The 13,085-nt window shown below is 31.1% G+C and overlaps 1 protein-coding gene across 1 annotated transcript in view; it reads left to right on the top strand.

The window, feature by feature from the left end:
* The window catches only part of LOC144837425 (ankyrin repeat and IBR domain-containing protein 1-like), a 40,766-nt gene that overhangs the window by 17,820 nt on the left and 9,861 nt on the right, over positions 1-13,085 (top strand). The window contains exons 7-17 of the mRNA XM_078692525.1: positions 1,541-1,658; positions 2,305-2,498; positions 3,236-3,324; positions 4,055-4,199; positions 5,429-5,598; positions 6,881-6,969; positions 7,422-7,552; positions 7,986-8,120; positions 8,450-8,609; positions 9,743-9,876; positions 10,199-10,408. Coding sequence (XP_078548651.1) covers positions 1,541-1,658; positions 2,305-2,498; positions 3,236-3,324; positions 4,055-4,199; positions 5,429-5,598; positions 6,881-6,969; positions 7,422-7,552; positions 7,986-8,120; positions 8,450-8,609; positions 9,743-9,876; positions 10,199-10,408 — 1,575 coding nt within the window. The remainder of the gene's footprint in view (positions 1-1,540; positions 1,659-2,304; positions 2,499-3,235; positions 3,325-4,054; positions 4,200-5,428; positions 5,599-6,880; positions 6,970-7,421; positions 7,553-7,985; positions 8,121-8,449; positions 8,610-9,742; positions 9,877-10,198; positions 10,409-13,085) is intronic.

The raw sequence follows: 13,085 nt of genomic DNA, 5'->3' as shown, positions 1-13,085 counted from the left end.
TAAGGGGACACCTCTGGGATTATCCCCTTAATACAGTAGGTTGTCCCCTGAATAGGGTTTACTATGTTAAAACATTATAATGCTCCTTGCTCATTTCAAAGGAAATTGTCCCTTTAATAGAGGTGACTCCTGAATAGAGGTATCATAAAGGAGGTGTTCTACTGTACTACTGTATGAAGATCTATACATTAAAAATATTACTAATAAATTTGTATTGTATTGATCATATTGTCCTGAAAAAAAGTTTAAATGTTTTTGTTGAATATGCCATTGTGCTAATATCACATAATAGTTAATTCACTCATGATTCACTTTGACCAAAAATTAAATTAAAACAAATTACCTAAAAAATGGTAATTTAAAGCAAAAACTGACTGAATTTAAAAAATGAAAACAATAATTTTTGAAAATTAATCTTATTTTTCATGTTTTTTGATGACAATACATCTTTATATTAATCATATTTTATGATATTCCTGATGATAATATATAATTAAATGTTCAAATGGATCCTGACATTTTTGTGTATAATACTTTCATATTATATAATATTACAATATAATATTCTTTTGGAATTCTGTTTTGATTTAAATTCAGATACTTAAATTGATATTATACTCCATTCATTGTTGTGTTAGGATCCAGAATATTGATTTACTGTAGTTTAGTCAAAATCAATGTAATAATGTCCAACTCATAATCTTGTTTAAATAGTTTAGATTGTAGGTAAATCAATCAATAGCTGAGTGAAATGCAGATCATGCGAGAGCATTTGCTATTCAATATTTCGGCAAATATTAAAGATAATAGATTTTAATAAAACATTTGTGACATTTCCGATTTATTAATTTTCCCAATAAGCATGGTCTGTTTGTATCTATATTTGCAAACTAAATTCAAGATCCAAGGTTCAAGACATTTTATTGTTCTACTTAAAATGGAAATTCATTTTTCTTAGAATAATAAAAGACAAACATATACCTTTGACGATATAGGCCAAATTTAAAACAGTGTTAGTAGGCCAATGTTAAAATACTACTAATATGCCAATGTTGTTGATCCTGGATATTATACACATATTTAAAAAACATTCAGTATATAAAAAACAAGTAAAATGCATTACGAACATTTTGCCAAGTAAAAACAAAACGACACAACACTATAAAAAACAAAACACCATTTTGTTTATTATCATATCATACTACATACAGTTAGTTACAAAATTGTGATAAATAACCTATAAATTGTTTCCCATATTTATGATGTTTTAGTTTGTTTAGATAACTAATTTGTTTTCATCCCATGGGTTATTATGCTGTTAGTTATATTGAATTGACATTTATTAAATTCATTTTAATTATGCTGACTGACCTTGGGTCATTATCCATTTATGTATTTATGATTTTTATCATTGCTAAAAAAAGAATAAAAACGATTTTAATCGATTTCGATTATCAATTTTAATATTAAAATAGTCTTTTTCTCTTGGAGAGATTTTGTTTTCATTTAATAAATATTATGAATTATGTTTTTTTCAAAGGTATTTATTGGTATGCGCCCTCAAGAACTGCAGACAGAAAAGGACATTTTAGTTGTAGAAACGTCGGACATGTTACGAGTACCTTTATTTACTGCTGAGGCTCTTCTTAGGAACAATGGTATGTTATAAAATAGTACTTCTATTGCATGCCTAGGATACCTGGATAAAGCGACATTGGCCTACATGATATGAGTAGGCGTACATTTTATTGACGGCTTGTCTTAGAAATAATGGTATGCTATAACCATTGTTTCTTCTTACAATGAGATGACTTGTTTATGTCCACCTTTGAAATGATTTCAAAGATTTAAGAGCATTTTACAATGCAATGCAACAATGTAGCCGCAATGAAAGTTAAGGCCAACTCAGACAGCGTCGTACAAGGCCCAACGAATCGTCTTGTCGGGAGAACAACAAAACAATGTTCTCCCGACAACCAAAAAAACCACGCCCGGCGCTATCTCAATACAACTCATCTCATTGGGATTCAACTCAGACAGCACCGACGAGTCGACGTTTCGTTGGGCCTCGTCGTATGATGCTGTCTGAGTTGGCCTTTAGTTAACCAATGACAAGCGACAGTTGTCCATCGTTTGTGATTGGTCAAAATTGTTGCCATGATGCCTAAAAATTGTTTGGTCATCTAGAAATGTTGTATATTGCTTTTAGTATTTTTACATTCAATAAAATACAAAGGTATTGTCAGGTCTTTTTGAATATGGAATTCTTTAATATATGGATACATTTTTATTTTAAACCAATAGAATGGTCGCGAGAAGCTTTACTAGAGTCCTGGATGAAGGATGCTAAGGCGTGTTGTGAAATGAATGGTGTACAACCCCCTGCCAATCTGGACAGTCTAAAGAGGGAACATCGACTGACATCAATGTCCGCTACTGACCCTCATCGACTCACATCAATGTCCGCTACTGACCCTCTTCCTATCAACTCCTTGACGGTAAGCTGTTAATTTGTTTATTTGACAAATACAAACATATAAAACAGGTCAGAAAAAACAAAGCATATTTCTTTCTTCTTTATTTCTTTATTTCATTCCATGATGAAACAAGCCTGATTATGGTGATGATGATAATGATAATGATGATTAAATATTATGATGATGAGGAAATCTGTGTAGTTACTATATAAATGGATGGATGGATGGATGGTACAGGATTGGATGGATGGGTGGATGAATAGATCTGGATTGATAAATAGGTGTGGGTGGATAGATAGATTGGATGGAATTAATGGATATTCTAATAATGAATGTTTATGAGTGTAATGGTACAAATAATGGCATGAGGCGAAGTACTATTGCATGTCACTCACAATCGTCCAATCAAATGACAGGAATTTATTTAGGTGTTATATAATACCTGTTATTAGTATTGATGGTTGTGTTATGGTGAAATTGATGTGGTGCCAGTTCAATTTGATAAAATCAGTAACTAATAATATTGATAACATTTAATAATGATACAATTTATTATTAATAACAAAAACATTAATACTGCAGTTTGAATAATGGTGACATCAATGACAAATTATAATGATGTTGCTGATAATGATAGGAGTTTAAAAAAAATAGAATTACCCTTCATTTCATAATCTTCATATAATGCCTTTGTTACTTAGCTAACCTTGCTGCATAAATATTAATAATATGTTTGTAATTTGTAATATTAATTGCAGTGTGAGATTTGTGAAGATACCATTGAAGGTGACCAAGCTACGATTGAGATTCCTTGTATGCATACATTTTGTCGTGATTGCTGGATAAGGTATGGTTAATGATTATTATTTATTGGTTATTTATTATTATTGATTATTGAGTGGTTATTGATTATTGATTGATTATTATTGACTGGTTATTGATTACCACCTAGGTGTTAAGTTTACAAATTTGTGTCCTCTTAATATTTGTTTTTTACTCAATGGTGCTGCAAGAGTGTCCGGTATTGGAAGATCACAATTTTCCACTTGTTTTAAGTCTCTTTTAAAAATGCTCTTTATAATAAACAAACAAATTCTAAAGCCAGATATATCCTTCTCAAGCGAGTTATAAAATACTTGTCTATGTCTTCATAAATCAATAAATAGTAATAATATTCAGTATATAGATCATTTTGTATAGTTTTAGTTATTCTATTCTTAGTTGATTTTAATATCAAAACTGCATAACGATACCTTGTGTGGAAACTTGCAATGGCTTGTGTGTCGCTAGGCCCATTCTACCATGAATAAATTTAGAATATTTTGAGGAACACAGACTATCCACTCTACTTCTAAATTGTGGGTGTCGTTATTGTTAGGAGTGGTGGGATGAGGACAGTAAATGCGCACACAGATTGTTTACAAGTGCTCGTTCTGCCCAACCATGCTAAAGATGATTTAAGATGTGGAATTGATGAGTCACATTTTATTATTTCCATTTTTTAGATAATTAGGGAATTTTTTATTGTATTGCATAATATATATTAAACATAAATTTGTATTGTTTTGTCTTTAAAGATATTTAACTGGTAAGATAACAGAAGGTGATATTCATAACATAATGTGTCCAGCGTACAATTGTCCAAAGCTTGTTCCAGTTGAGGTGGTAGAAGATGTTGTACCAAGAGATATAGCAAGGAAATACCTGCAGTTTGATATTAGGGTAAGTAAGAGCATGTGATGCATACATGACCAGCATAAGTAAGGTAAACAACAGTAAAATCAAGTCTTACTCAACTTCACATGGTGTACAGCAAACCTTACTGTGTTTATGCTTTTAAACCTGCCACGGTACTAGTTCACACAGCTTTTGTCACACACAGCCACTGATAGTAACTGGGCCCTCTGGGAGACCAATCTTTGACTGAAGAGGTCACCCAGTATAAATAAATAAAAAAACAAAATAAAAATAAAATCATCATAGTCTTTTACTGTGCAGAACTTCCTTAGCTTAAAAATGTCTTTCTTAAATGTTGTTTTTTAGAGGGTTTTTTCCCATAAGCCATTTCATTCACACGTTGGCTAGATACTGTTTTTATTAATTTATAATTAATTATGATCAATTAACACTGTTGGTATTTGTTAAAACCTAGAATTTATGGAAATATTTTGACATTTACAAGAATCAAGACAAATTAGCATAGTATTTGAACTAGGTTGGCTGTATCATCAGAAGTGTAATTGTACAAATTACTATTCAAAGTATTCCATTGTACTGACATTTAAGCATGATTTGTGCCTACTTGATCTAGGTGACAGAGAACATTAACAAGGCTATTTAAGCACATAAGAAACTGTCAACAAAATCTAACCTTTTCTTTGACCCGACCTAAAAATATCTGGTATGATTTATTCTGCGGCTGCTATAGTAAAGGTTAAATATTGACAGTCAAATTCTTCGGCTGTCGATTCCAAATCTTTATGTTATAAATAAAGCACAGTGTTATGGGTTTACGTGGAAGTAATTTTAATAACTGCCTCGAAGTAGCTTTGTGTCAGGGAGCTAAATTAATTTAGATCTCAATACTTTTATGCCTGCTGCCCTCTATTTTCCAATCAACATATTCTCGATTAGCTTTGATTTACCAGACTCTATGTATTGGGATGTTTTATGTAACAACAAACTGATTCCATTCCTGCGCTTTTGACCAGAATAATACTTTGGCCTAGGCTAACTTATGCTAAAATTAGTATGGCGTAGGCCTATGTTATTGTTTCTGGGGCAAGGTAAATAATTTTTATGGATGCATGAGAAATAGCCACATATGTGTGCGACAAAAAACCAGCATTCATGCAGGTTTAGTATTGTTGACTACCATACTACAGCTTCAATAAAGTCTGGATCAAGACAACTAACTTTTTATACATAAATTCTTGTGTTGTATTTTGCAGGCGTTTGTGGACACAAATCCATTTATAAAATGGTGCCCCAAGCCTGGGTGCAGTTGTGCAGTAAAACTTCCTCAAGACCCACCATCGTCCAATAACAGACGACGAAGGACGCCATCACCCCCACCCATGTCAAGAGCGGTCACATGTAGTCAGGGACACAGTTTCTGTTGGTTGGTTATTTCAATTATTTAATTCTTTAAATTACAAGATTTCTTATCGTATAAAAAATCCTAAAAATAAAATCTCTTAATATAAAAGGTTATTCATCCAGTAAAAAAAATGTATTATATGGTAACCCTCCAGGTTGATATTCAGGGATCCGCTTAAATTCTAATAACACACATAACAAGAATATACATTCTAAAAAAAATACCATAAAATTAAAATACATAGTTTAACAGTAAATATGAATAGTTTCTGTTGCTTTAATTCAAAATAAAGAATTAGTTTTTTATTCTAGTATATATAAATCAAATATTACATTAAAAAAGTCACAATTCAATTCAACTTTAATTAACCACGGAGACCCAGATCAACACATGCTTGTTCTTCCCTAGTGCCTTGCACATACAAAATACAATTTTACAATATTTTAACAATACAGTATTTAAATATATATTTAAAAGTTTTAATGAAGCTTATGTTTCTGGCAGAACAAGTCTGAACATTATTGTAGTACAATTCACAAAAGAATGAAGCCTTACATTTAGTTTTACGTCATTTCCTATGGAAGAATAGTTTAACAATATGATTAATTAATTATACATATTAAAACAAACAAATGGTTTACAAAGGTCGCACCACACATTCTATTATTGTAAAGAATGACGCAGATACAAACATGGCATCTTCACCTTTCTGTAATTCATTGGATTTTTTTTATAACCTCAACTAAGTCATTTGGAAAATGAAAACATAAATCCATTTATTGATATAGCCTAAAGTAAGTACGAGTTGGCCTAACCCTAAGTTTACAATACATACGGTTGAATATGTAAAATATATCAATTGACTTTTTGACATTTTCTATTCCATTTCATTCCTTTTTTGCCATATTGTTCTGCAATCTGAGAAGTTAATAGTGAATTACTAACTTATATGATAGTGAAGGCAGAAGAATAATTTTCTTATAAATCAAAATTAAAAGAATGAAATTAATGGACATTCAGGGATAGAACTTTTAAATATAAAGGTGTTAATATCAGTTAAAACTACTACACTCTTTTAACACCATTTTGCAATAGCGGTATTTATACCAATATAGTTCTTTATTTTTTGGGAGAATTTCTTTTGTGGCAAAAAAACTGCTTTAAATTTATTTTTTATTCTCCTACAAGAAACACTTTTCTTATATATTTTGTACTTAACAGGTTGTCTGTGATTTCCTCTATGGAATGAAGTAGATCTTTGCTTTTTATATACTTAAATTAATAAGTTTTCTGTTTTTAATAGGGAATGTTGTGGAGAACCACATGAGCCTTGTAGCTGTAGTAATTTACAGAAATGGAAAGAAAAAACAAGTGAAGTCAAACCAGAGGAATGTAAGTAGGAGTATATAAACAATGAATATTAAAGTTTATTGATGAAATCTATTTTGAAGCCTAAATGATAATAAAGTATGTAGGTTTATAAGATAAGATTAGATCATAAGTCATGATTCATTTTGATATTTATTAAATTATCATCATAGGATGATAATGCAAATAAGATACCTCACATTTGGAGTTTTATATTACTGTTAGTCACATGTTTTGCCTTACCCTGATGCAATTGTACTGAATTCTCAGTACAATGAGAATACAAAAAAAATCTAATTATTATCACATTTGGAGTCTTAAGCTCTGTCTACACTATCAAACTAGTTTGAAAAAAAAGTGTGATGTGCCCAAATATGGTAGTGATATGACATCATCATGTCCATATATGAGCACATCACATTTTTTTGATAGTGTAGATAGAGCTTTAATTTGTAATAATCTTTTTATAAAATTAGTAAGTGGAACAGCGCAAGAATCCGAATCGGTGGCCAACCTACTCTGGCTTGTAACCAACTCAAAACCTTGTCCAAAATGCACCTCACCAATCCAAAAGAACGAAGGCTGCAATCACATGAAATGTACTAAGGTAAGTAACCATGACAACATTATTTTACTGCAGTTGCTGCAGTAACTACATTTTTTGTTTGGTCTTTAACCTGCTTGTGTAATTATTTACCAAACTTTTTATAGGAAATCATACACATTGTTTATTGCAATGACTGCATCATAAATTTAGCATTGAAACAAACTGAAATCATAGTATTTTATTCCTGTAGAAATATTTAGTTACTGCAGTAACTGCAGTAGTATAGTTTTAACATGATCTTCTAAAATATCTTTCAAAAGTTAGCCTGTATTACCCTACCCCCTCCCCAACTGGTTGAATTATTTACAATTACATCTCTCCATTTATTTCCGAATTGATTGCATTTTTTGTTTTCATCTATTTTCTGTGTATGGAAATAATTCAAATAAAATCCGTCAATTCTTAACTGATTCTTTTTTTTTTCTGTTACTAGTGCAAGAATGACTTCTGCTGGGTTTGTTTGGAGCCTTGGAATAAGCACAGTTCAGAAACTGGTGGTTATTTTCGCTGCAACCGCTTTGAAGCTGTCCAGAAGGTCCACGGTAAAATGGAGACTGATCGAGAAGACGTAAGTACTTTAAAGTACTCCTAATGATTTATAGTAAAATTTATTGTTGCTTGTTAATAGTTTTTAGAAAAAAAAGTTTAGTTTAGTTATAGTTAGTTATTTATGTCTTTAAAAAAAATATGTTCTGTTCTGTTTTGTTTTTTGGACTGTACCGCATATTGTGAGTGCTACCAATTCAAAGGTGTATAGTCAACAATTAATTAAATATACCTTACTACATCCCTGTCTTGGGCTAACCCAACCTGAATGATTTTCAAAATGTATTTTAGGCCTACATAGTAAGAAGAAATATAAACATTTTGATTTTGCAATTTTGTATTATCATTCAGGCCGAGAAGAAGAATCAAGAGATGATATGCCTGAACCGTTTTTTGCATTACTATACGCGGTATAAGAATCATGAAAATAGTCTGAAACTTGAGGAACCGTTGAAAAAAAGAGTCACAATGAAGATGAAAGCTTTAGAAGGAACAAAAGCCTGTACTGCTGGTATGTATTATTGTCTGTTTAGTTTATGCAAATTTATTCAAATTAAATGAATATTAATGTAACTATAGTAGAACCCATACCTTTGGATACCTCCTTTAAGGGGATACTTTCCTGTGAAACAAACAAGGGGAAATATGTTTTAACACTACGGCAAAACCCTATTATAGGAACACTCATAATAAGGGGACATGTTGTTAGGTTCTAAAGGTGGCCCCTTAATAGAGGCTCTACTGTAGTATTCAAAATAGTTGATAAGTTGACTGTTGTATTTGAGGATTCTCCCAATGTATCTAGGCAAATGTCATAGTATATTAATGTTCATATGCAAATTTCTTAATACAGTATTACATGTGACATTTTCTTAACTTTAACCTAATTCCTATGAAACAGTTGTAACTTGTGACAAACATGTAGCCTGTATCGTGGAATGTTCATAATTACTTTCAAAATTAAGATACAGTATGGAAAATCTGGTGGTTATACGTGAACTGTATTATTTTGTATTGAACCATATTCCATTTCCATTTTAATGTTATAAATCTCAATCATTCATCATTTTCAATTTCACAAATTTAATCCCATCACTTAATCCATTTTGCTTAATCTCATTCACGATATTGAATAATGTAATCATGTAAGACTTTACCAACTTGGGATTCAATCTTATCTTTGCAAGGGACTTGTGTCTATTTCATTAGGTAAAATACATTAATGTATGAAATGCACTGTGATGTAATTACAACAAGCGATGCAACTCCTAATTGGAAAACATCCTATGATCAATTACAAATCTTATTAACTATAATTTATTAAATTTGCTAATGGTAGTCAATGTTATTGCTGGCTCATTTTCTAAAATAGAAATTCAGAAATACTGATGTATTTGATCTTTCATTATAATAAATCCAAATTACTGAAAAAATGATACAGTGGCTGGATCTCAATGGAGATACAAATAATATAAGCAAAAAGGTAAATCAAAATGATAAAGTAAAACCACCCGAAAGAAAACACTATTCCGTCCTATTACAATTATGCATACTTACCTGGATAAACTAAAAAATGCAATTGCTCACAGAAAGAGAGTACCCCAAATAAATACATGCAATTATGTAGCTTTTTGTCTTTTTTAGCTTCTGATACTGATTTCATCAAGGATGCAATAATTGAATTGTTGAAAGCAAGACACATCTTGAAATACTCATATGCATACGGCTACTACTTGGAAGACAAGGATGGCAGTAAACAAATATTTGAATTTATGCAGGTAATATTTTATGTTTCAAAAAAAATATGTGATGTGCCCAAATATGGTAGGATATGATCAAATATGGTAGTGATGCGACATCATCAGGTCCACATATGGGCACATCACATTTTTTTGTCACATAAAGTTTGATAGCGTAGACAGAGCTTTATTTATGTGTCAAAACAAATTTGATTTGCCCATATATGGACATGATGATGTCATATCACTACCATATTTGGGCACATCACACTTTTTTTGTCAAACTTTTGATAGTATAGACAGAGCTTTAGTCTGTTAGGTGTTTGAATAAAAATGATGTTGAATGATTTTGCTGTTGCAGGATGAATTAGAGCAAGCGTGTGAAACACTATCACAGATGGTTGCCAGGTTGTTCCTCTGCACACCTCGACCCAAGGTCATCATGACCACTGTCATCGTTCAACGTAAAAGAGGAGAGTTTTTGTCGGCAGTCAGCAAGGGCTTCTTACCCCCAGACTCGTCACCAAGAACACAACCCGTAAGAAGAGACTCAGAAGATACTGATGAAGAGGTAATTATTCTGTAATAGACACAGTAGACTTCATAAGTTAAAATGAAATTATAAACTATTTTTTACTATTAATATTACATGTTAGTTAGCAATCCTCTGTTTAAAAAATCCTGGATTCTCCCTTAAGTTTGATGCTGATTCTGAGATGTCTAAAATGTATAGAGTGAGTCTAAAAGAGAGAGAGTTTGAGTCGAGTATGTAATTGAAACAGTGTTTGAGTGTAGTTTCACTCCCAAAACTTCTTATCTTTACACTATAATATTCTTCATGTTCAAGTTTTTTTTTTTTCAGTTTATTTCCATGTTTTTAAAATGACCTCGTACTAGACACTGTTTTAATTTGTTGATGGACATAATTAGACTTTCATTACTACTAATGAATTTGTAGCGAGTGCCCTTTCATTGGCTAGTTTGTATGAAGTCAGATTGCGAGACGTAATCTCACCAGGCTTCCTTTTAATCTCATATTTCTCTCCTATTTTGCACAATATCGTAATTGAAATAATGGTTGGTATTATGTTATTACCAGCTCAAGATCTTGATTCATTGGTGCCAATAATCCTAAAGCATAATTATTATTAATTTTATATCAAATTTATCCTTCTCTGTTTATGGACCTTTTTCTGCTGTTATAAAATATTCTATGGAGTATACCATAATATCTATAACATTATGCTAGAAACTTGTTTCTGCTAAAATTAGAGCTTCGTGGATGGTGAGTTGGTGGATGTACCTGTCCGTTTTGTAAACAATTTTTTTTTAATGGTTTTTAACACTCATTTTGTAAATTTATAAGTTTCAACGAAGGTAGTTTTATAAGTCATTTTAGGAGCTATAAACATTAGTTACAATATATATACCAAATAATAATAGAAATCACAAACTGTTAAGAGAAATACATGACATATATTGGAAACAGAAATAAATGGAATAACTATTGTATTTCTGTTTTTTACTCAATTAGTAAGAATTAAGGAAGCTAAAAAGGTTTTAATAATTGGACTTGACTTTTACATGTTTTACATGTAATTATAAAATAATGTTTTTAACACTTCAGTATACAACTTTGGAGTGTATAGAAACATAATAGTAATTTCTGATTGGTCACCATTGGTCGCTAACTGAATTCATGATGATGTCATCATTTCTATTGTTATACCCGTACGTCAACACAAACTCAATAAGCTAATTGAGCTCTTTATTCTCTCATAACTAATTACTGTAACCTTCTACTGATGATAGAGCTGCCATTTTAAGTTACAGGTTGTTTTTGCCATAGTCAATTGTAGTCACTTTAACAGCCAAAGGAGACAACTCCTTATTTATTTTTGCCTAATGGATTTCTCATTTTACTCTTGTCTGACTAATTAGGTCTTTTAATGTATACTAATTGTTGTTTGTGTTACATAATCTTGTCTCCAAATCGTTGTCAGATGTGTTGATTATCTCTCAAATTAAATTTTAACATTATATTTTTCAATACCCGTAATAATATCCATCCAGTAAGCTTTTTTTTAATATGCATCCAAAAGTGAGCATCTCACCAATTACAGGATGGATAAACTAGTTTATAATTCATCGTGCTTATAAACTAAGTATTATTTGAGGCTTAGGGAGTGGAGTTGAAAGAGTCGTCAGTTATAACCCTGTCACTGGGACTAGGTCAGGATTGAACCTGAACCCTGGGATTGACCAATTAGTGACCTCATAATAATAATATACATTAATGACAAACCAATTAGTGACCTCATAATAATAATATACATTAATGACAAATTAATTGGTGTCGTCATAATAATAATATACATTAATGACAATCAATTACAGCCCTCATAACATTGGTACAAACCTTTGAATAAACAGGTGGTCCATTAGGGTTGGAGTCATAACAGTATAAGTACAATGGAATGACCTATGACCTGTTTATGTAAAAAGTACTTTTGGGTAGAGCTACAATATTTCAAAATTGTTCATAATTTCGTTTCATTTCATTTATTTATTTCACTTTACAAATATATAAATATAAAGTGGAGGAGCCTAAAAGAAAGCAAAGCTTGTGGTGAATAGGCTCCTCAAAACAAAAAAATAAAATATAAATAACATAACACAATTATAAACTCCAAAAAAAACCAATTTAACTAATATCATTTCTCTAACACATAAGTTTAACATGTTTAAAACTAAAAAACAAGTAAAAAATAGATTATATAAATTATTAAAAAAATAATAGTAGAATCAACAGTATTATCTAAATTATATATTGAAATAATAATGATAACATATTATTGTTGTATCAGGGGACATCTGACCGGAAGGGTCAGTAGACCAGGATTTAATTACTGACCATTGATAATTGATAAACACATAAGTTGTTTTAAAGATTTTTATAAAAAGTTAAGTATCTCATACCATTTGTTAATTAGGCAGTAGCTAGAATTATTAATATAAAATATTATTAATAGATTTAATGAGGTGTGGTGGAGGCCTGTGGTGAAACTGAAAGCCTCTTGCTAGCTATTAAGGCTGTGGTAATAAATATACTTGATGGTTTTTCAACGTACTGTTGACTTAGATGTTACATGCTTCTCCCCTGTCAATGCTGCCAATTCTAGTGCTCTATCATGTGTCCACAACAGTAAATGTGTGAGCTAGTACACCAGGGTAACTCCCTACTCATC

Source organism: Antedon bifida, chromosome 1 (genome assembly GCF_963402885.1).
Source record: "Antedon bifida chromosome 1, ecAntBifi1.1, whole genome shotgun sequence".
NCBI lineage: Eukaryota > Metazoa > Echinodermata > Crinoidea > Comatulida > Antedonidae > Antedon > Antedon bifida.
The sequence above is the reverse complement of the archived record's forward strand: the minus strand, read 5'-3'. Positions and strand labels throughout refer to the sequence as shown.